We start from the raw sequence: 25,272 nt of genomic DNA, 5'->3' as shown, positions 1-25,272 counted from the left end.
GGTAATATGATATTTTAAGAAAGTACAAATGATTAAAATTAATTTAAAAGGAATATTTGTAAATATGAAAGGCATGAAAGAAAGAAAAACATTATTGAAGAACTGTATCTAGGAAACTTGATGACACTGCTAACAGAAAAAAAAAGAAAATTTTTTGTTTCTCAAACAGAAATTTAACTGTTATTTAAAGTCTTCTGAAATATGGAAGAAGATAGCTTTCAGTTTGATGGGCAAGACTAACGTAACACTGATACTAAAAAGTTATCAAAGATCATTGACAAAAACAGCATCCAAAAAAGGAAATAACAAATCAATCTCATTTGGAAATATACTGCAAGAATCATGCATAAAATATTGACAAAAATCAGCCTCTATTAAGACAAACCAATTTTATTAATTGACATTTACTACACATTCAGCACATTCAGTATATCCCATATACTGCTGTTTTCATGAATTATTTCAAATGATTCTCACACAACTCTTACATAAGTATAATTATCTTGCCAAATTTGCAGAAGAAGAATTATCGAAACTAAGTTATACTTGTCTATGTGTATGTGTGCTCATATGCTCAGTCATGTCTGACTGTGACCCCATGGACTGTAGCCCACCAGGATCCTTGTCCATGGGATTTTTCTTGGCAAGTGTACTGCAGTGGGTTGCCATTCCCTTCTTCAGGGGATTTTCCTGACTCAGGGATCAAACCTGAGTCTCTTATGTCTCCTGCATTAGCAGGCAGGTTCTTGACCTATAGTGCCACCTGGGAAGTTCACAGTCACAATAAATAGTAATGGCAGAGCTTAGTAAGGACTCAGGCAGACAGACTGCAGAACATGTGCTCAAAACCTTTATATTATATGACTGAATAAGAGTTACTTCATGAATATAAGGAAGGTTAAAAATTAGAAAACCTATCATTATATCACATTAATAGGTTAAAATACAAGCATATGATCATTTTGACCAAGAAGCATCTGATAAATTCAAAATTCATTTCTGATGAGAAAAAAAATTAAACAAATTTCTTAGTATGCTACAAATTGAAGATGACTGGCCTAACATTTTTTAAATATCTTACCAATATGTAATGGTGAGCCAAAGTGAACAACACATTTTTCTATTAAAGGTAGGAATAAGGAAAAGATGTTCATCACTTATATTAATAGTCACATTATTCTGGAAGTTCTAGCCAATGCAAATAAGATAAAGAGAGAAGTAGAAAATTAACATATCTACAAAACAGATTCACAGACACAGAGAACAGACTCGTGGTTGCCAAGGGGGAGGCAAGGAAGGGAGGGAAGGATTGGCAGTTTAGGGTTAGCGGATTTAGCAGATGCAAACTAGTATATACAGGATGGATAACTAATAAGGTTCTATTGTATAGCACAGGAAAATATAATCAATAGCCTGTGATAAAGCATAATGGAAAAGAATATGAAAAGGAATGCACATATATTTATGACTGAATCATTTTTCTGGACAGCAGAAGTTAACACACCATTGTAAACCAACAATTGTAAATCAATACTGTAAATCAACAAAATTTTAAAAAAAGAAAAGAAAAAGCAGTAGCGCTCCTAGAATTAGCAGTTGAGTTCCTGGTGCAGAGGTAGCTGCTGCAACCTGGCTTTCCAGTGCTCTGTGCAGCTGACAGTCTTCTCATCAGATCTTGCTGTGATGGTTCTGATAATTTTCCTTGGAAGTTTAACCTTGAGCGTGGTTCTTGAATTTAACCTACTGAGTCACTGAACTATCTAACATATTTTGGATATTTTTTTCTGCTTACTTAGCGTAAGTCAACTTTTTTGATTGCAATTAGAAACTTTGACAAAAATCATTGGAATTGATGAGAAATATATAACCTAAGCATAGTCTCATATTTCTACTGATGAGTGTAACAAAAATGACTTGAATAAAGGGAAATTCAAAAAGGTCCAAAATTATAAGCCATTTAATTCTTCTCCGAATTAATCTGATTTAATGTAATGAAACAAAAGTGAAAAGTGTTAGTGTTATTTATTTATTTTTCCTTCAGGATATCACAAATGGTTCTAAAGCTGAAGCATAAAAAGAACTGTACAGATAAAAATATGCACTTACAAAGGAAAGAAATACGGGTTTGTTGCCTAACCAGAGATATTAAAGCACTTATTAATAACTTATGAGGACTTCCCAGGTGGCGCAGTGGTAAAGAATCCACTTGCTAATGCAAAAGATGAAAGAGATGTGGTTCAATCCCTGGTTCGTGAAGATCCCCTGGAGGAGGCATGGCAACCCACTCCAATATTGTTGCCTGGGAAATCCCATGGACAGAGGAGCCTCGTGGGCTACAGTCCACCTGGTTATAAACAGTCGAACATGACTGAATGACTGAGCACTCAGTGCTTTATACTCTTGTCAATTCTTTCATCTTTGTATGATAATAATATCTATTTCACAGGGTTGTTGTAAACGTTGAGTGGAAGGCTTGTGTGACCACAAGCCTTGAATTTTTAACTATTAATAGAAGTTCTCTTGTTGCTGCTGGAAGCACACATGGTAATACCCTTAAGGGAGACAGCAACCACATTTCTGCCCAACAAGAAGTGCACTGTAAACAGAAAGGCATGCTTCCTCACAAAGGGGTCAGAACAAAGCTCTCTTCCCTCACTGGTTAGTTGTAGAATGTGGTCAGACACAATGGGATAGAATGTTGACCATGAGGAGAACTGAAGGCTTAGGTCAGGCAAAGGACTGAAGCCTGACCAGTGGAGATGGACGGACTGAGGATTTGGTAGAACATATTTTACAGCATCACCTTAAAAATACAGTTGTGAAATTCCTAACAAGACTAAAGATAAAGGGTAAGTAAAGGGAGCTGTGTCAGGTTGGAATAAGAACATGATGAGGGAAAAGGAAAACTGAAAAAAGAGGGAAATCAGCAGAATAAAAATGACTAGTTTAAGGACAATGGCAATGAGCTAAAGAGACTTTTTTTGAAGGTTCTTTTTTTTTCTTCCCAATTCCCAGAACCAGGCTGCAACCTAATAGGCATTCAATATTTATTGAATGAATGAGTGAATCAATCAATTGGTAGTATAGGCTCAATATATGTGAACTAATTAAATGAGTGAATTCATGGATATTACCTCTTATTAATTTTGATTAAGTACAAGGATGACTTAGTTCTCCAAATAAGATAGACACTAGCCAACCTAAAATCTAGGATAAGATCAGCAAGAGTCATCCTCACAGATGGAAGTTAACAAGAATCCACAATGTATGAAACTAGCTAACCCTGGAAGCATGTCTAGAAGTAACAGCTTGTAGTATGATTTTCAAAGAGCTTCTCCATTAAACCAAGGCATCATTTTTTCATGGCAGCAGGAATCATCTCAGTTAAAGTGTACTAAATTATAAAGAATTTATAAAATGGGGCTTAGTAAGAAGTTCTGCCAGAGATTTTTACAGGGTGCTGAGGGGGTAAGGAGCAGCCTGACTGGATGAATAGATAAGGTCTGCTCTATGGCAAGCTATTATGATCTGGTTAGTTTCATTTCCTAACTGGATATTTGTCTAGGGTCTCACAGATTACATTGTCCCAAGGGTGTACCACATGACTGGCAGATAATAAAAATAAGCTGCAGAAATTCTAGCTCTGTTTGTGGCAATTGCCTAGGACCTCCTTACTTAACTTCCAAGCCTTTCATCTGAGTCCTGGCCTGTTCCAGTTCTGCCTAGCTTCCAATCTGCTGGCTTCATCTCCATTCTCTAGTCTGGTTCTTACCCAATCTCAGCTTTGATCATTGGCCTGTTCAAAGGACTTGGCTTGATCTCACCTTTGTCTCTTCCTGTTTCTGACTACTTCAGGTAAATTATCTTGCCCATCTTGGTTCCAACTCTGAGAACTCAATGAGCCTTGGAGCTAGTTCTCATGGCTGACCTTCTGTTCGGGTCTGTCCTGTCTCCCACCAGAGGGAATCAGATATCATAGAAACACATCTATTATTATGGCAACATGGAAAGTCTAGTAGCTGCATTCCAATTACTGTGTGTGGAGGATTTGGCACTCAGGAAGACACCAAATTCCACAGGGAAGTACTAAGGTACAACCTGGTAGCTTTTGGAGCCTCTGTCCTTTGCCTTGCTCGCCCAGACTTTCTCCTCCATCCACCCTAAACCCTGAGGGAATCTGGAGGAACTGCTTATGTTTGTAATTCAGACTTTAAAGTTCCTTATAACCACCCATGGTTCTCAGAAGAAGAAAGGGTGGTTGGGTATTCTGCCAGATGGGAAATTCAGCTCATGTAAACTGGCAACCCTAAAGGCTTGACTACTGTGTGGGACCCGTTTGAGAGGCAGGTTCCCATCAAAGGTGGGAAAGATTGATGGAAAACGGATGCCGTGCTCTTCTGCTTCTAACAAGGAGGAAGGAAAGAGGTCCAGTTAGGAGATGGGCAGCTCAATCCTGACCCCTCTTCCAAGAGCTGTCATGGAATGGGCTCTGTATCAAGACCCAGTTCCAAGAAGAACTCAGAACAACCTGAAGAGATGAGCTGGCTCTGGTGAGTGAGACTGACAGCCTTTCTAAGGTCACCTGACCTCCAGTCAGGTCAGAGTGTGGTCAGATGTCTGGCTACATCTTCCTGCCAGACATACTGGCCCTTGACTTCCAGATGAGGCAGGCGCATGGTGATGGGCAGCTCTCACTGATGTTGGCATGGTAGGTGCACCTCCGGGGAGAAGGCATGCCACCACATCCCTCTAAGCTAGATTGCTCAGTCTGGACCACATCTTATCTGTGGCCAGGAAGTGCACATGTCGCCCATGGTAACAAAGGAAAAGCAGATGTTATCGCAGCTTCACCTGCTCTGCTCAGCTGAAGACTGTTCTGGCTAGAAGCAGCACTGTGAATAGCTAGTGCCTTTCTATCAGTTGATCCCCATGGTTAATTCTGGCTCATCAGGAAATATGAAGAACTGGTTCTGATCCTATAATGGCTTTCACTCAGAAACCTGCTCACTTCTGTCCTAGAAGCACTCTTCCCCAATCTTCCCTGATATTAACTGTGGAAACAGACATATTTACTTCTAGCCTGTCACAAAAGAAGACCCAGGACAACAACATCCATGTACCTTGTGGTTATTTTTGGAGGAAAATTCAGACAAGATTGAGCGCGTTTAGGGTGATAGGGCTGTAGACAGGAGGGAAGGAGGAAAATTCAAATTGGCTATGGTCAGTCACCAACAAAGTGACAAAGACCACTGTCAAAGCCTACAAGCCCACATGACACCTCCCTATGCAATCCAATAACTCTAGCTTCTGACAAGTTTAGAAATTCAGCAAGCTCAGCAGTTGTGAGCCACAGCAGGCTTCTTTTTCCAAAACTCTGAGCTACCAATTACTTTAAGTCATGCAGCTGGAATCACCGGGCTGATACTTTGTCTTCAGGTTTGATTACCGGGGGTAACTGAGATGAAGCCATTCTAAGAGAGCTCCTGTTCCAAACACATTTCAGTGCTACTGAAACCCAAGGACAAATCAGATGCAAACAGCGGGCAGGAGATTCTGCTTAGCAGTCTGACTCCACATACGCAAAGTGACCCACTGAGATCATGGGAAAGAATACCTTATTTGCCCTGAAATGACAGGCTCCCACTACTGGTTCATTCTGTGTCCTGGCAAGGCACATGGCCCTCCAAGGCATTGAATGTGGCACCCTGGGAGTTGCAGCAGCTGTGTAGCTATCCCAGAACTTTTCAAAGCTCAGTTGCCTGAGTCTAAAACAAAATAAGAATAAGGTTACTTCATTTCTCCTGATGTCCAAGTGCCCTTGGGACAGCATCACAATAGACCTTATATCAGATCTCTCCTTGTGCCACAAACAATTCTGGCAGTGGTGACTATCCTCATGAAAACAGTAATCTTCATTCCTTAGATGCTCAAACTATGCTCTGTTCATCATCAGGGAGGTGGCAGTCTCCCTCCAGATCACTTTTTTTACTAATATCTATGGTCTTGTAGACCACAAAAAGAACTTTTCCAGAGGCCTCTACATTGGAATTCACCCATCTGTTGCCATTGCCCAGCCAGGGACTGTCAGACAGGCTTGGTTAGAATTTCTCAAATGTCACAAAGCATGGAGACACTATGACTTGCTCTAATCTTGTCACTGCAAAATTCACACGATTTTTCCAAAGAGCATACCTTCTCTTTTAATAATGACCACTGTCATTTTCTTGTTTCACTACTAAACATTGATATCTCAAAGAGGTGTGAAAGTGAAAGTGCTAGTCACTTAGGTGTGTCTGACTGTTTGCGACTCCATGAACTGTAGTCTGCCAAGCTTTTCTGTCCATGGGATTTCCCAGGCATGAATACTAGAGTGGGTTGCCATTCCCTTCTCCAGGGAATCTTCCTGACCCAGATCAAACTCAGGTCTTCTGCACTGTAAGCATATTCTTTACCATCTGAACCACGAAAGAGGTATACAACACTCCAAAATAGCGTAGAATGGCATTGACCAATGTATGAAAGACGACTGTAGGGTCAATGTACTCAAGGATATGGCTGACAGACCCTGGTACTGGATAGGAGTGGTAGAGTAGGGCGTCATTTGGATGTAAGTTTCTCTAGCTCTCAGCCCAACACATCTGCTCAACACCAAAAGTCAAAGACTTTCTTGGATCCATTAAAGTTTTTTGAGGTTACTAACCCCACAATGTTCTTGCCATATTTGTCTACCAGATCCCTAGAGCTATCTCTAAAATACTAGATGGGAAGTCTGAGCAGTTGATTGAAGAGAAGTTGGACTTGTGGTATAGAAGCTGGATCCTACAGTTGTCAAAGTAGGCAAAGGATGAACAAGAAAATCGGGAAGCCTAGGGAAGATTTTCACCACCTTGTCTTGGCTGGTCCTAGATGAGGAGCCGAGGGCAGAATTAGATTCTCCCTATTCTATGTGATCTAGAGCAGATAACAATGAATGGTGAACTTCACTGTTAGTCTCCTTCATATCAGCCACCCAGGGCTCTTCTTTCTGGCTATGTCCTCCTTACTCCTCTTTCCATTCCACTTCTATCTAGGTACCAATTCTTTAATTTTGCAAATCATTTCTCCATTCTGGTCTAATGCCTTGATCTTGATACCTTAATTCAACTGTTCCTACCATGGTTTTCTAATGAACTTAGTTTGTCTTCAATTCTAGTAATTTGAAGCTAAATATTCTACCAGTGACCCAGGCATCCCTTCCATTACATAAGACACATACCCCACAGGCACAGTGCTAGACTTCTGCCAAGCCTACTCCAGTCATCTGAAGTTCTTGGCCCACAATAGTCAGAAGGCATTCTCGGGCCTAAGCCATCTATAGGTATACCTTTGAAAACTAATACAATGATTTTTTGCTTTGTGAGTTAGTACACTTGATGGCCATTAATGAGTATTCTAGGGCATGATGGTGATTCTACCAGGACACAGTGACACAATGAGGCCTAGCCTAGAAAGCCTTACCATCTGAGGAGAAATTTAGGGAGTTGGGCTTCCCTGATAGCTCAGTTGGTAAAGAATCTGCCTGCAATGCAGGAGACCCAGGTTTGGTTCCTGGGTCGGGAAGAACCACTGCAGAAGGGAAAGGCTACCCACTCCAGTATCCTGGCCTGGGTTGTAAAGAGTCGGACATGACTGAGCAATTTACACTTCACTTAGGGAGGTGGAGGCAAAAAATCTAAGCAAAGACATAAGAACATTACAGCTATGAAATGCATACGGCAAACATGAGGAACATTTTGTTCAGTACCAAGCTTCCTTCTTAGGGTCCTATTTTAGAGGTGGATCATGATTCTGGTTATCTATTTTGGGAAATGTTTGTATTTTAGCAGGTTCCTCTGATGCATCCATCCTTGTCTTCAGCACACATGATAGTATGGGGCATCAGGTACAATGGCTGGCAGAATTGTTACAGCACAATGTCCTGGCAGAAAATCTCCACCCCCATCATATAAGCAACTGCTTACTCTACCTTCTTAACAGTCACATATATTCTTGCACGTCTGAAACTAAAAGATAAAACCATAAATTCACAGTCAGAAGGTAAGTCATTAAGTTAAGACTTCTTTCCCAGAAGGGCACAAAAGAGGTCATGAAACAATTTTATTTGAAACTAGGGATTCCTTACTTGACTAGTAAGTTTGCACTTTGAGACATTTTATAAGTGTCTTACATCACATATGTAATGGACTAAATCCTGTCTCTCCAAAATTCATATGTTGTGTCTCTCCACTGTGATGGTATTTGGAAGTGGGGCCTTTAGGTGGCAGTTAGGTTTAGATGAGGTTATAACGGTGGAGGCTCCATGATGGGATTAGGGTCCTTTTAAGAAGAAGAGAGATCAAAGTTCTCTTTCTGTCTCCTCTATTTGAGGACATGACAAGAAGGTGGCCATCAGAAATTCAGAAAGAGAGTTCTTACTGGGAAATCAAATCAGCTGGGACTTTGGTCTTGGATTTCCCAGAACTATGAGAAATAAATTCCTATTGTTGAAGCCACCAAGTCTATAGTATTTTCTTTTGGTAGCCTGAGCTAATACAATGGATATCTTTAAACACACACACTCAAACAACACAGCAATCACAATTAAAAAAAAAAAAAGATCTCTTCACATGACCTTAAGATTCATCTACTAAAATCTATCACTTTGCTTCAGTCAGTTATCCAGCAACACCTCCTGAGTAACACAGGCTTCAAACTGATATTCAGCCCACAGGGAACAAATTAGCTCAGTCGGGTTCGACTCTTTGTGATCCCATGGACTATACAGTTCATGGAATTTTCCAGGCCAGAATACTGGAGTGGGTAGCCTTTCCCTTCTCTAGGGGATCTTTCAAACCAAGGGATTGAATCCAAGTCTCCCACATTGCAGGTGGATTCTTTACCAGCTGAGCCACAAGGGAAGCCCAAGAGTACTGGAGTGGGTAGCCTATCCCTTTTCCAGCAGATCTTCCCAACCCAGGAATTGAACTGGGCTCTCCTGCATTGCAGGCGGATTCTTTACCAACTGAGCTATCAGGGAAGCCTGATTAAATACTAAACCATAAAAATTTGGGTTGTTCACTGGGAAGTCAGAGAGCCACGCAAGAGCTAGGCTGGAGAGTCCACTGTCAAATGTCAGCTCTAAAGTGCCAACGGATCAACAACAAAGGCTGGAGTTGGAGAGTAAGAAGTAGTTAGTATTTGGATAGTGCCTTTGGGTCAAATAAGTCAGATGAGACTTACATAGGAAGATAGACTCCCCATGGCTCATTTAGTTCAACAACACTATTTCCCAGTGGGGAAAAAAAATCCAGTGATAATAAGTATTATTGTATAAATAAATTGGGGGATACATCTGCAGTAGTGACAAGAGTATGAATGTTAAACTCTAACATATACAGCTACATCTTAAAGTCTAGTTAATGTAAAATCATGAGTCAAAGTGTTGCTGATAAAAATGTTCATTACAACACACATTGTAGGGTTAACCTAACAACTACAGCAAACTCAAGATATCATTAAATAGCAATTTTCATTGAAAACAAAAATAACAGCAATTAAAAACTATGACCAGCATCAGACAACACGGATGATGAGCTGGACACAAAACATCCTCCTTCAAAATTGTAGGAATTCCAGTTACACCTTGCTCGTGGGCATGCATAGTAGAGCCCTTAAATTGCCAAGTGCTTTGTGGTAGGGACTTTTTAGAAATATCTGCATCAGCAGGAAACCATGGCCATGAGCTAAATTTAGTTTGAATACCCAGTTATAGTTACTCAAACTCATTCAGTAGCTAATTGCTAATAAGCAGCTTATGTTAAAATGGAATACTATGGACCTGTGAGTCCTTTGCCAGTAAGAAGCATGGAAGGGATTTGCATTTGGGGGAGTTTGGGGTTTACCAACAGGAGTCCACTGAATAACTGAGAACCAGTGGCTGCTGTGTGGGGGCCGTGCTGTCAATTGAACTGGAGCAGTTGGGCTCTTGGCTTAGCCTGTTGTTCATGGTCCATAGGATTTTGGACTCCTCCCCACTCTCCACTAAACAACTCTTTCTTAACCTGTAGGGGTTGCTTGGGAATCCCGGTAGGGTATGGCTTCATGAGGAGGCATCTGTCTCTCTCTTAGAAGAGATAAATGATATTTTCGGCCACACCATTCCTGGTCCAGAGTTCTCTCACATGTAGCCATTCTACGAAGAGAGTATGATGATTGGGAAATAATGTGAGGAGAAAGGAGTCAAATTTTTGGTGGCTATATATGACATGGACATGAGCAAAAAATTGTTTTTATGTCAGTTTCTAGGTACAATATTTAAAAATTTTTAAACATGATAGCTTCCTCTAACCAAGTTTTTAAAGTATGATCTCAAAACCAGGAAGCATCAGTTCTATACAGATGGTAGATATTGCTGTTCAGTTGCTAGTCGTGTCTGATTCTTTGAAACCTCATGGACTGTAGCACGCCAGACTTCCCTGTCCTTCACAATCTCCCAGAGTTTGCTCAAACTCATGTCCATTGAGTTGGTGATGCCATCCAACCATCTCATCCTCTGTCACCCCCTTCTCTTCCTGCACTCCATCTTTCCCAGCCTCAGGGTATTTTCCAATAAGTTGGCACTTCGAATCAGGTGGCCAAGGTATTGGATGGATGGATGGTGGATATAGGCATTAATAAAATATGCCAAGAATGTAAACCTTTTGAAGATCAATTTTTAAGCTATGTGTTTGGCTGAAGGATTAAAAATTCTGAGCAAAGTTAGCACTTTGCTAAAACTGTTCCATGTTTTTTTTTTTTTTTTTTTTTTTTTTTTTTATAAATTTATTTATTTTACTTGGGGGCTAATTACTTTACAATATTGTAATAGTTTTTGCCATACATTGACAAGAATCAGCCATGGGTTTACATGTGTTCCCCTTCCCGAACCCCCCACCCACCTCCCTCCCCCTCCCATCCCTCTGGATCATCCCACTGCCCCGGCCCCGAGCCCTTGTCACATGCATCGAACATGGAATGGTGCTCTGTTTCACATATGACAATACACATGTCTCAATGCCATTCTCCCAGAACGGCCCACCCTCACCTTCTCTATTAAGCCACATGTGTTGATCCCCTGTCTCTTGTGAAAGACTATTTAAGCCAGAGGATACGATGGTTGGATGGCATCACTGACTTGATGGACATGAGTTTGAGCAAGCTCTGGGAGTTGGTGATGGACAGGGAAGCCTGGAGTGCTGCAGTCCATGGGGTCACAAAGAGTCAGACACGACTGAGAAGCTGAACTGAACTGATCTGATTTAAGCCAGATAATGTATTTTCAAAGTTGCAACATTTATTTTTTACTTAAATGCAAAACACTTAACAAGTATCTGAAGAAATGAAAGTTCTAATAATAGGGAATAATAAAGAACTGCTTACAGTATATCTGTTAACACCTGTATATGGTATAGTTTCTATCACAAAGTTAAAAGGAACACAGCATATGAACACGTAACAGATATCCTAAGGTAATATTCACTTCCAGGACAACAGCAAAATCCAGAAACAAAATACATTGCATTATGAGACATTCACATACTCCTAAAAATGTTTATAATTTGCTGCAAAAGAAACGTACCAGCTTCTTCAGGATGTGGCTAAGACAAGCATGTTCCTGTGGTAACAATTTCCCAAACAAGAAAAAAAGTTAAAAAGACAAGTCTTTGCTAAGCTGCAGACTACCAGGTTTTCTGATTTATGAAAGCAACAAGATAGATCTGGTTAAGAAATAATTCAGAAACAAATATTTCATGAGTCAGCAAAACCTGTCAAATAAAATGACTGAATCTACAATGGAAAGAAATACCTTCACATGGGTTGACAATGTCAAAGAATTTTATTAGGCAGCATTGTACTTTAGGTTGACCTACTAGATGTAGAATATTCTATGATCATGCAAATAAATATGAACATATATCCTATAAGGTTCTGGTCAATCCTTAATAAACAACTATTTTAGTGAGCTGTATATATAGACTCATCCAATTAAAATATGATATACATGTAGTTTCTCATAACAACAACAAAATGTCACTTTCTTTACTTATCTTTTTATAAAAAGCTTATCTTCTTTTAATATTTTCATATTAGAGCTATTTTATACTTTGCCCTGTTTATTGTCACTCATTCATTTTATTTGTGCCTTCTTTCAATAAACATTCTGATATTCTAAATATCAGAAAATGATTGGGGCAGATTTTCTTTTCTTTTTTTCATATTGCACTTACTATCCTTCTAAAACTCACTCAATCATATTTCTAAGAATAAAAAGCCTCATTTGCCATTCCATTGCTGATGATCTACCCAGGACTTCTATCCCATAGCTATTCATTTCACATCTTTCCTGCTAAAGGTGAGATGAAGTGGGATAGGGAGGGCAGGGTGGTCAGGAAAGAAATTAGTACATATTATTTGCATCCTACATGTATTGCACTTGGCTAAGTGTTTAACACATATTATCTTCAATAAGCTTCACAACAACACAATAAGGTAGTCATATTGTTATCCCCATTTCATATACTGGATATGAAATCAAGACTCTTAGCACTTAAGGCCTCATAGTTAGCAGTTGGCAGTGCCAATAATGAGACCTCGGCCTGGTTTATCCCAATGGTCTTTCAGCAGCTCTTTTAAGAAGCACAGCTGGCACCCATACTTCTTTTTTTAAAAAAAACACTGAATCAAATTATTGAATAAAAATGCATCTATGTCACTCAAAAACTCAGATCTTCTCCCCTTTTATTTTCCTCTAAAGCAATAAGCTATGTAGATAAACTACTAGGAAAACACATTTAACCAGGGGTTTTAAAGCAAAGGTAGATAGTTCACACAAAGAAAACTGCTAATGAATAAATTAAAAACTTCAAAAATCTGAAATACACCTATTTCATTATGCTTAATTTTATTTCAGACCACTCTCCAATATTACTGATAATGGATTATGAATAGGCTAGGCATTTAAGTTATTACTATAAATACAAATTAAACTGAGGCAAAATGGAACACAAAACACCCTATTTTATTTAATAGAGATGAAAAGAAATAATATCACAAAATTAATGCTAAAGCAATGGCATTTATTATGTTGTATTCTCTTTAATTATTCCATATTGATAGGTACCTTATATTCTTCATAATCATTGTTATCTAGCAAGTTCCTTTTCTCCAGTTCTACAAGGTGTTCTGCAGAGAGCTTAGTTGGTAAATGTCTAAGAGAGGCTTGCTCATATATGGGTTTTCCATGAAAAAACAGTTCCTTCCAATCATGCATCAACTTATAAGGGATCAGGCTACAGCAACAAAGGAAAAAAAAAGGTTGAGATCAATCAATGGTTAGTTAAATACACATCTTAAATCTTAGTCTTTCTATTACCGTATTCATTCCCCAGGCTCTGCTATTTGAGGCCAGAGGTTCCACTTACTATGGCATTTCTAACAGCCAGTAAAATGGCTGAAACTTAGTAGTATGAATGAATGAATGCTACCTAAAGCCACTGGTTCGCCAAGCTTGCTTTGACTGTGCACTAAAAGCACACTATATCTAAATATAATGACCACTAATCATAAAACTTAGGTTCTTTGATTTCCAGCTGTGATACTAAATGGCTGTGCAAGCTTTGAATATCATTTAATTGTTCCAATATCAGTGTCCTCTTATCCAAAACAGACTGAGTATTTTCCAAGGCCCCTTTAATATGACAGCTAGTTTGCATATTTGCAAGTAATTTGTAACAGAAAAATCTAATGTATGGTGGCTTTTATTGTCACTGAACATCTGGTAACCTTGGCAATTATTTTTCAGTACTTTTTCTATTTAAGTCAGATGAATGACTTGGAGGTAGTCAGGACAGAGTAATCAAAAAATAGTTCCAAGAGGAACAAAATGTGCAAAGAGAGGAAAGAGCCTAACATAACTCAGATGCATTTCTCTAAAAATAGTGAGACTAGAGCTTGAAATTACAACCTAAAAAGCTGTACTTCATCCTGAGACATGCTACAGCATGCATAAACCTTGAAGAAATCATACTAAAATGAAATAAGCCAGATACAAAAGGACAAGTATGATTTTACTTATATGAGGTACCTCAAATAGACAGATTCATAGAAACAGAGAACAGAACAGAAGTAACAAGGGGCTGGAGAGAAGGGGAATGGGGAGTTATTATGTAATGGGTACATCACTTCAGTTTGGAATGATGAAAAAGTTCTGGAGATGGATGGTGGGAATGGTTGCACAACAGTGTGACTGTACCCAATGCTAGTGAACTTTAAAAGGGTTGAAAGCCACTTTAAAAAGGTTAAAATGGTAAACTTTATGTTATGTATCTTTCTCCACAACAGTAGTTTTTCATTAAATGCAAACTTCAAATATATTTTTCCATTAATAAAATATTTATATTTATTAGAGATTACAGAGACATGAAGTTTAGAAATTAATATACTCAGGCATAGAAAAATTCTAACATAAGAATTATTAAAATGGCATGGGCTCCTATGTTGAAGTAAATGATTAGCAACTTGTATATTGTCGAAAACTTAATGTGGCAATTACTGAATCAATATGCTCTTATCTGAATATTGATAATTTTGTTAAGAAGTCTTAACAAAAGTCAGCTCATGTAAGTAGGCTAATACCAAGAATATCCCTGTGCTCTTGGAAAAAAAAAATTTTGAGAACATCTTGTTTAGGAAAGTACAGAGAGAATAACGTTATCTTGACAGTCAATAGTAGAGATTAAAAAGATCTTAACATATATGCGTAAACACTGGCCGACTCCTTGCGACCCCATGGACTGTAGTCTACCAGGCTCCTCCGTCCATGGGATTTTCTAGGCAAGACTGCTAGAGTGGATTGCCATTTCCTTCTCCAGGAGATCTTCCTGGCCCAGGGATTGAACCCGGTCTCTCGCATTGTAGGCAGACGCTTTAGCGTCTGAGCCACCAGGGAAGTCCCAAACACTGTATTCACTTACAAGTAAGAGACACTTAAAATTTCAAAGCAAATGACCCCTTCAAAGTTTGATATTAATACTTCTGGAATTTTAAAATGTTGTTTATTTTTCATTAAAATAAAAATGACTTCATATAATCAATGTTCTCACAATATTAATTTTCACAAAGCAGGATTTAGAGAGTAACAGAAGTCAGACTAGTATATGACTCTGTAAAATATTATAATAGTCAAAAACAATATGCACAGGAAGTCCTCACCTTACTAGTTAAGTTTGTGCTCTGTAAGGGGATTTTTAGGTCACCTATTTGACACAGAAACAATCCTTCTATGGGTGAAAAGAAAACTCAGTGTTGCCCCTAGGACAGGTGATTACCGTCTAGCTCCTTGCATGCTGGCCCCCAGCCAGCATGGCTGAGACTGTCTCCACAGCCTCACCCAACAGATGTTCAAGGAGCAGGCATGTGAGAAACCCTTTTCTCACAGTCTCCTTTCCAGCCTCTACCAGGCAGGTGTCAGGGGACCTCTGGCATTCTCCGACTGGCAGCTGTGTGACTCTCTCCTGATGTGATCACAAGGTGTTCTCTCTGTGTGCATCTTTTCTATTTCTTATAAGGACACCGGGTATCTTTAATGAAGGCCCCACCTTCCATGGGTATGACCTGATCTTAAATAATCAGTGATGACTATTTCCAAATAATGTTACACTCTGAGGTATGGGGCGGGTAGAACTTTTAATATAGCTTTCTAGGGCAGGGGAACAATTCATCCCGTATATAAGCATTTCTATATTGCCTTTTTTAGACACAAAATTTCAAAGTAAAGGCCCCTTAAAAACTTACGCTACTAATACCTTCAGAAATTTCATTTTATGTATTTCGTTTTTACATTCAGTTTGAGCTCTCGCTGGTTTTTGGTATGATGCATGGCTTTTTTCTTTATTGAAGTCTGCACATTTTTGGATTATGCTGTGACACTCCGGATTGTGTATAAATCTTCTGTTCTAGCTGTTTTTTTTTTCTGACATTGCTTGAGCAAGGGAAGGAGAAGGGGCCATCATGTTACTGACAGGTGTGGACAGACATCCCCATGTGGACTTCCTCGTCACCAGAGGGAAGGACATCGTTGCTGATGAAGGAGGTGGCAGTTCTGTCCCCTCACAAGGCCTCTACCACAGTGGGGGTGGCCTTGTGACCGCCAGGTGATGCTGAAGGTCCTGATCCTCCCTTGGCTCCTCTAACACGACCCTCGTGGGGAAGGAGCAGTGGTCAGTCCTGCCTGGTGGGGGTGGAAGTCCATGCTTCCTACCTGGCCTCTGGGATGGTACCCTGATGGGGGCGATGGGGTCCCTTGTTACAGCCTTGTGAGGGTGGAAGACAGCTCCCTCCTTGCCTTTGTTGGCCAAGGTGGAAGTGGGGCTACATTTTTCTTGCATGTGATAGTTGGAAAAGACTGGTTATCGTATGAACGTTTTCCATCTTGCTAGGCTGCTCCTTAACCGACTAGAGACAGCAGGTTCTTGTTGGGGTTATTTTTTGTCTACACCATTAGTATCTCTGTTTTCAGAATATTCAGTTCCAATCTGGGATGTGTGAGGCAAAAAGAGAAAAAACTGAGGAAGCTCATTACAGAGTCCTGAGGTCATCAGCCAGTCCCACTTCTTCCTTCCATCTTCAGACCCTTCTTATGCTTGTTTCACATACAATGTCCAGGGTTTTTCACTGTACTTAGTGGGAGGAATAGGGAAAGGGGCATCCACTCCATTTTCCCACAGTAGAATGAGATTTCTATTTATGTTTTAATTTTGAATTATGAGCTTTTACTTAGGGAAATCAAGCTGTACTTCCCCCACTCTGAATTATCTTTTTATGTTTTTATATTTAAATCTACTATATTCTTTTTTTATTCTATTGCTCTATTTTTTATCCTATTACTCTATTTTTAATCATTATAATGCATTGTATCATCTTTCCTTTTAAACCCTTTTGTAGATAATTCTTCACAATTTTATTCTAATTTCAAAATTTTTAATTTATATTAATAGGAAAAAGTATTTTTAAACATTTAGTCTTATTTTTCTTTTCTCAATCTTGTACCCTTATAGTTTTATCTTCAAAATGTCCTCATCATCATGTTATTTCATTTAGTAGTTTTTATACAGCATTATGTCAGAAACATACTTTTGAACTGTGGTGTTGGAGAAGACTCTTGAGAGTCCCTTGGACTGCAAGAAGATCCAACCAGTCCATCCTAAAGGAGATCAGTCCTGGGTGTTCATTGGAAGGACTGATGCTGAAGCTGAAACTCCAATACTTTGGCCACGTGATGTAAAGAACTGACTCATTGGAAAAGACCCTGATGCTGGGAAGGATTGGAGGCAGGAGGCGAAGGGGACGACAGAGGATGAGATGGTTGGATGGCATCACCGACTTGATGGATGTGAGTTTGAGCAAGCTCTAAGAGCTGGTGATGGACAAGGAAGCCTGGCATGCTGCAGTCCATGGGGTCGTAAAGAGTCAGATAAGGAGTGACTGAACTGAACTGATGTCAGAAACATGGCTGTCAGGGTGAGAGCAGTGGAGAAAGTTCCTGTCAAGTCCAGAGGTGATGGGATTGTCTCCCCATCTTCTATTGACCCTGAATATCATGGGGCCTTCATTCTTTTCACTGTGGGTTTTCAAGAAGATCTCAGTCTGGATAACATCAAAAGTGTACAGACTTAAGTGGAGTGCCTTATCCTTTTGCTTTCTCTGAGATCTGCAGTGATATCACTCCCCTTCAGCTTCCAGCAAAGGACATCACAAGAAATAGGTCTCTGAAGCCAGATGCCATATTTGCTTCAAAGCTGTTGCTGAGATCATTCTCCACAGATCCACTACTCTCTTCGTTGTATCTTAGCTGGGGCCACGAGAGAAAACCATTATGCTAAACTGAGAACCAAGAAGAGTGATGTATTCTGTAAAGAACTAGAAATGGAAATTAGACATCATATGACAAATTGTGTTGCCCTTTATGCTTTTTCCACCTGGAAGCGCAGATAAAATTTACAGCTCAGTTGCAGGAACTGGCATATCTACTGACACCTGTATAACTATGTTTCAACGTATTCCTTGTTTTTAACTTTCTACTTTATCTGGCAGTGCTGAATGGCTTGCAGGATCTCAGTTCGCCAAGCGGGGATTTAATCCAGGCCATGCCAGTGAAAGCCCAGAATCCTAACCACTAGACAACCGAGAAGTCCTATCCTTTGTTCTGAGTTTGGCACAGAGTGTATTCTTAATATTTTCTGTACTGTTAAATGTTTCCTTACAAATAGATTGACTCCTTTTAGAAAGAATGAGCAATGAAAAGTGATTTTGATTAGTAAAACAAAAACTTTAAGTAATTCCAGTCTTCTAGGAAGTTCCTAATATTTTAAATAAATTATTATAGTCATCTTTGTAAATTACAGAGAATTTAGACACAAGGTGTAAATATTAAAAGACATAAATACAAATTAAATCAGGCTAGTCACTGGGTGAAATAAGTCTGTAATCAAGGTATTCTGGACCCCACTTCTTAGTCTTTCAAGAATAATCACTGTCTCTCTTTACTCATCAATTTAGCACCACAATCTTACCCTTTTCTCATTTTCTTTGGTGTCTCTATTGTATTAACTATAAAAAACAACACTTACTTATTTGTCAACAATCGATAGTCTGCCACCTTAGTGGACAAATCAAGTATCTGATCCAAAATTTCTGCACATATTGAGTAATGCTTTTTGTAACGAGCTTGAGCTCTTTCTATGGCGATCTGCTCATGAATTTCCTTATCTCTGAGGGCTTGTTCTTCAAAATCGATCTTGGCTTGTCTGGCTAAAGCCTGAGAAAGAAAAGACATACATTTTAAAGATTTGATTTTGTATTGGGGTATAGCCAATTAACAAACAATGTTGTGACAGTTTCAGATGAACAGCAAAGGGACTCAGTCATACATATGTATCCATTCTCCCTCAAACTCCTCTCTCATAAATCACCGTAACTGGACAGTGATTCAGGTAAACATAATGTCATCATTTCGATAGCTAAAAAAAAAAATCTCTAAATAGAATGAGACCTCCTTTTATATCAGGAAAAAGATAAATCATAAGAGAGCACTTTCTCCTTAATACATTAATTACTAAGTATTATGGTAAAGACAATATTAGAAATAGTTCACCCTTAGCTTATGTTATCAGCAAAACCCAGTGCAGAGAAAAGTGTGCTGCAGGGGTTAATGATAAATTGGATCTGCAGTATTTCAGAAGTCCTGAGTTCATGGGCTACAAAGAGAGTTGGGGGTCACAGAGAAACAGGCAAGTTGTGCAGGCCACCAAGCATAGCTGGCCCCTTTGTGCCCATCTCAGAAGACTAATTAACCTGGCGTATGTACTCTGGTTAATGCCCTATGTCTTTTAGCAGGAGACTTCTGGAATACTGATTTATACTTAGAAAATATTTTGGAAATTCCCTGATTAAACTGGTTTCAGAATATCACACATTTGCCAACAAATGTTAAATGTGTTTAGACAATGAAGCCTTCTGCTGTTACAGCCTTAATAAATTGATAAATTCATAAAGACATGTATTTATATAGAGAGTAAGAAAATATTTAAACGGTTTGGCATCACTCTCTGCTTGGTTTGCACTCTTATTTTGTTTAGGGAACCCTTTCCTTAAACCACATAAAAGGTCAAACTTGGCACAACCAAATGTTTTCAAATAGCTATACCAACTTCTTGAGAAATTCAATCATGTGCTGACATGCTCCAGAAAGAAGACCTGCCTCCTGCAAGGTAACCCAATGAATGTACAATGGTGGTTAATGTGGGCCTGGAGGAGCTGTGGTTGAATTCAAGCCTCAGTTTGTACAGGAATCAAGTCCTAGCTGCAGGCATGGCATATATGCTCAGCTGCTGGATTGTAGCCCGCCAGGCTTCTCTGTCCATGGGATTTTCCAGGCCAGAATATTGGAGTGGGTTGTCATTTCCTACTCCAAGTGATCTTCTCAACCCAGGAATCGAACCCACGCCTTTGGCATCTCCTGCATTGGCAGGCAGATTCTTTACTACAGCACCACCTGGGAAGCCCCATTAACTACGGGACCTGGGCCAAACTGAAACCTCCTACATCTCCATCTCTTCACTGTGAGGCTGGGATGGTATAAAGACTTGGCATAAACAGAAATTAACTGTGACAGCAAATACCTTAGTCACAAGGGGCGAAATACATGACAACGGGCTGCTACTGTCCACTGAATCAAAGGGAAGCTTCATTTGTTTTGTTATTGCTGTTTTATTTTGTTAGTTTGCTTTATTTTTGCTGGGAAAGGAGTTAGCTTAGGTGACCTTTAAGGTAGATTCTGAACATTTGGCAGGTTCAGGAATTACACTAGTACTTGTTATTGTTGCTGTATTGCTTCGTAGGCCCTGTTGTCATGGAGAAAGCCCCTGGTTTAAGCGTAAGTATGCTTATGGCATGCTTCTCAAAGTGTGAAGGGAAGAGAAATCTGAGAGCAGTCAGGTGAGACTTTATGGAGAGAGCCAGTGAAATGGGTTGTGACGTGGGTTTATTGATACTACAAAGAGCCTGGGAGGCATTTGGAATATTTAGGATGCTATGGAACTCAAACCTGGGGACCTCAGTAATTCCAAAGCAGCTTTCTCTCAGTTCTCCTCCCTCCCTCCCTCCTCACTCTCTTTCCTTCCAGGCCTTTCTTCCTTCTTTTTTAGCCTCAGAGTCTGCTATTTCTACCCCTTTCTCCTCCCCCATGCTAAACCCACCACAATTTCCGGTCCCATCACAACAAAGCGGGTTGCAGCCCTAAATAAAGAAAGAAGGAAAAGGAGAAATGAAGTCTGTGGGAGGCAGTAAATCTCAGTGGTGATGAGTCTAGACTCTGAGAGCCACTGTGCTCTGGCTTCTCCACCAAGCTGTGCAACTTTGAGCTTTCTAAGTTTCGTTTTCCTGACGTGTGATATGTAGACATGAGCAGTGTCTACTGCCAATGATGCTGTGAGAATGATAATGCATGAGATGAACACAACTCAGTGCTGGACTCAAGGTAAATACTCACAAGTGGTAAATATTATTGCGATGAATTATTGCTAATAATAGCAGGTGGCACTGAAATTTGAAATCAGGAACTGTTTTAATTAAAATAGAATTGATGCCCAATTGCCTTCAAAAAAGAGATCAGCATATCTAACTTAAAAGCAAAACCAACTCCTGATGGTGAGGAACATGAAGTTCTCTCTCTTTCTCCCTTTCCTCCCCACTCCCTACTTAGGCACCAGCTACCCCTACTGCAGGAGGTGACACATTCAAACTGTGAAAACAAGTTATCTCAGAGGGAAGGGTGCTGGGGAGGCAGATACCTCAGCTTTGGGAAGAAGGGATCATGTAAGAGAAAGGGATGTGTGTTTTTTTTTCAGGGGATTCAGAGCCTCACAATTCTGACCACTGAGGCTCTGGTAGACCAAGTGTCTCAATCCTCTGAAGTGAGTTCAAGCCAGGTAAGGAGAGAACAGGTCATGCTGCTCATCACAGTGACAGCAGTCCTACTCCAAGAGACTAGGGCTTTGCTATTCTGCACAGAATCAACTAGGATTGTGAAAAAACATATTTAGTAAATAGGCGCTTATTTCTCATGTAAGCAAATGTCACTGAATCCATTCAAGTTTACTCTCGTCAAAGGAGAGAAATGAAACAACTCTCCAGATAATTCACCCCTTGAAGACACTTGAGATGACGCAGGCCTAGCACAGGGGGTAGAGCGCCCCACCCTCCTCCAAACATCTCAGCTGTATCTGTTCTACAAAGGCAAAAGCACTGGTCAGTTTCCTGACTCTGGGGAATTTAGTACTTTCCAAACGGTATTTCTCAAAATTGCCTAATTTTGACCAAGCTGCAATTCATTTTCATGAAATATCACAGTGGAAACCATGATCAGCATGGTTTATAAAGCAGTTATATTGATTTATACATAAAGCATTGCCTTCCTATTTTATGTAAGGTTTTCTCTTCTGCGCAGCCTGGTTTTATGAATATTTTATGACAGTAAAGACAAGCTATCTAAAATGCTTCCCGTGTGAGTTTTATACTTCTTCAATCAAATCTGGATTAATGGATTGTATAAATTTGAAACAACCCCAATAGGAAAAAGATAAGAAGTGATCCATATAAATCCCTTGATAATATAAATCTATTTTGGTTATTAAAACTGTACATATAAAAATAAGGAAGATGCTAATATATCAAATAACTAAAAGATTAGATACTTTTACTTTCAGAGCTATAGAGGACCTCCACACAATGGTATCATGTTGGCCAAGAGCATACCGGGCACCCATATCTTGGCTTCTGTAACCATTCTCAACTACAATGAACCAGGATCCCCTGTAAAAATGGCTTGTTCTAGTTCTGAAGAAAAAAGACTACAATATGGGCCTGGGAAATCTTGTTTTACCAGAAAGCAAGGTATTGTTTATTAAAGACTCATGGTATCTTATAAAAAGGAGACAGCTTGAAAATGCTCCCATTTCCTGAGAACAGTATTCACCTAGAATAATGAACACTAATAACATCCCAGTAAACTTAGTGGATTTTAAAGAAAAAGAAAGTCCTTTATACATCGAAAAAACAACAGTAATGACTCAAGGAGATGAAACTTAGATTATCATTTTTTTTTTGGACAGCAACACTTTATACCTGAAGAAAATGGAATAAAGTGTTTAAGATAGTCAAGGGAAGAAAATGTGAACTGAGGATTTTATACAGGGCAAAACTGACTCATATAAGAGGCACATATTGTTATCAATACACAAGCACTCAGGGAATAGTGTTCCCATAAGCAGTTCTTGAAGAAACTACTGGAGACTGTCAGACAACCAAAAAGACCAGAGAGACGTGGACACAAGGACCGGCGGTGAGTGTGAAATATTTGAAGAATGAAGACTGAAGGGAGAGAGTATAGTATGTGGATGCTCTGTGAGCCATTGGTGTAGCTGTACAAAAGCAAAAACAGGAAGATAATAGAGAGAACATATAAAAGACTGACTCATGAAATGATTGGCACCTAAATGCAGCCCTGTTTACCTTGACGTGGTAGAAAAGATCAAAAGAAACCTTAGAAGGATTGTTAAGGGAGGTATTGTTTACCGCTTCTCGATCAAGAGCATCCTGGAAGTCTTTAAGCCGTCTTTCCTCATATTGTTTTTCTCTGAAAATTCTGTTTTGCCATAAAACTTCCTTTTCGTGCCGAACGTGCATAAGCTGCACAGCGATCCTGCGTTCCTGCTGGGACTGTCGCATCAGCCGGTTGATCAACTGCTCCTCCCGATAAGCCTCCTGGAAACACCATTGCAAGAGCCAGTCATTTGTCAAGGCCATGTCCACTTTTGCTCAGCCCACTGAGCTGAGAAGCCTACACATACATCATGTGTAAAAGGCATAGTATGAACCTGCATCAGTTTTTGCCATTTGATTTCAACTCAAACATGGCAAAAAATTCAAGCTATAAAAATGAAAATTTCCACCAAGGGTTGTATAATTTTGGTATCCAGAAGCATATGGTCTTGCAACTCAGTCATCTTAAATGAATGATTACTTCCTTTAAAATCTGATCAAAAATAATTTAGGTAATTCTTTTCAAGGTTTTATAAACAAAGGGTAATTCTCAAATTATGTTTTCAGAAACTTGGAATTGTGCTGTATGTACTCAATATAAATACTAGTGGTAAAGACAAATGCAGACATTGTCTGGCTGAGGATGTCAGATCTGATAAGTTCCCGGCAGGGCCATCTCAATTTCTACGTGATTGGATGGGGAGATTGGAGAAGAGGCTAAGAGGAAATGACCTACAGTTTACCTTAGAAAATCCGAGAGTGGTTGTAACCTGAGAGAGAAACTAGATGCACCCGTCCCTTGGCTATTTTAAGAGAAAGAAGGGGAACAAGCATTAACAGTGAAAGAAGCATTAAAGTGGCAATCGGAGGCCCTGGCCATTGCAGCTCCACCTCCACCACTGATTGGCTGTGTGGCCTTGGGCAAGTAAATTGGATTTTCAGGGATTATTTCTTGACAGGTGAAATAAGGGGTTTGGGTAGAAGATGGTCTCCAAGGCATCTTTAAGTTCTCTCAGTCTGTCTAAACAGAGACACCATGTGGAAGGAGGAGGTAATTAAACTTCTCCAGGGGGAAGACTTGGAAGAACATCTACGGGTTGGAGTTGTCTATTTAACACTAGATGGTAAAGGATCTTCCTGTAAAGCAGGAGACCTGGGTTCAATCCCTGGGTTGGGAAGATTCCCTGGAGAAGGGAATGGCAACCCACTCTAGTATTCTTGTCTGGAGAATTCCATTGACAGAGGAGCCTGGTGGGTGCAATCCATGGGATCACAAAGAGTCAGACACAACTCAGCAACTAACTCTTTCACTTTCAATCCAGTTTCGGAATAAAATCTGGCATCACTAACGACACTGTTTCAGATTAAGGGAGAAATACTATATATATTTTCAGAATCAAGATACAAACAACAACACTCTATGGAAAGTAGCAAAACTTGAACTTGGGAACTATATAAAAGTGTAGATTAAATAAAAGTTCAATTAAAAATAAACAAAATTTTTTCTATTAGTAACATATCAAATAAAAAATAAAATCATGAACAACATTGAAACCTGTTTCATCTAGTTATAACATTCTAGAAGTTTTAGCGTTAATCATTTGTTGCCTGTGTTGCCAGTGGAGGTGAGGCAGAATGTAAAAACGACCACAGGTTCTTCAGCTTTCTTCATCCACAGCCTTGCAATGCTATCCTGCAGATATTCCCATCAAAAAGTAGAATCTATTTCTCGACTTCTTAAATGGGTAGGGGGTGGCCTCTGACTTGAACTGGCCAATGGGACATTAGTGAACACAAAATAAAATGAAACAAAACACTTGGGACCTGACTTAATTCTCCTGCCACTGATACCACATTTTCTGCTCAGTTAGAAAATGAGAAATCATAGATGGAGAGATACCAGCCTTCTCAATTGGAACTGATGAAACTCTCCCAAGTCAGCCAGCCTCAGCCAGCCTCTGAGACAGGACAGGTAAGACCAGCAAAAGACACACAGCTGATCCCTGCCCAAGTTACCTACCACATTTGGGGGTGGTTTGTGATAGCACAGTCACAGCCATATTTATTAAAAGTATAGCCTTGATTTATTATTCCAAGTGAATTCTATAGTTAATGTGG

The 25,272-nt window shown here is 39.6% G+C and overlaps 1 protein-coding gene and 1 long non-coding RNA gene across 6 annotated transcripts in view; one reads left to right on the top strand and one right to left on the bottom strand.

Annotated features, from left to right (window-relative positions):
- SPEF2 (sperm flagellar and cilia associated 2) overlaps positions 1-25,272 on the bottom strand; it is a 188,520-nt gene that overhangs the window by 124,230 nt on the left and 39,018 nt on the right. For all 5 annotated transcript variants that reach the window (XM_081520872.1, XM_081520873.1, XM_081520875.1 and 2 more), the window contains 3 exons: positions 23,188-23,376; positions 18,684-18,871; positions 13,178-13,346 (listed from right to left, as the gene is read on the bottom strand). In XM_081520872.1, the coding sequence (XP_081376998.1) occupies positions 13,178-13,346; positions 18,684-18,871; positions 23,188-23,376 (546 nt within the window). The remainder of the gene's footprint in view (positions 1-13,177; positions 13,347-18,683; positions 18,872-23,187; positions 23,377-25,272) is intronic.
- LOC145517748 (uncharacterized) lies at positions 2,709-24,690 on the top strand. The gene is made up of 2 exons (XR_014062304.1): positions 2,709-2,849; positions 20,454-24,690. It is a non-coding gene; the product is annotated as an uncharacterized LOC145517748 (long non-coding RNA).

This window comes from Giraffa tippelskirchi, chromosome 8, assembly GCF_054371585.1.
Source record: "Giraffa tippelskirchi isolate mGirTip1 chromosome 8, T2T-mGirTip1v1.2.pri, whole genome shotgun sequence".
In the NCBI taxonomy this organism is placed as follows: domain Eukaryota; kingdom Metazoa; phylum Chordata; class Mammalia; order Artiodactyla; family Giraffidae; genus Giraffa; species Giraffa tippelskirchi.
This window is presented reverse-complemented; position numbering and strand designations above follow the sequence as displayed.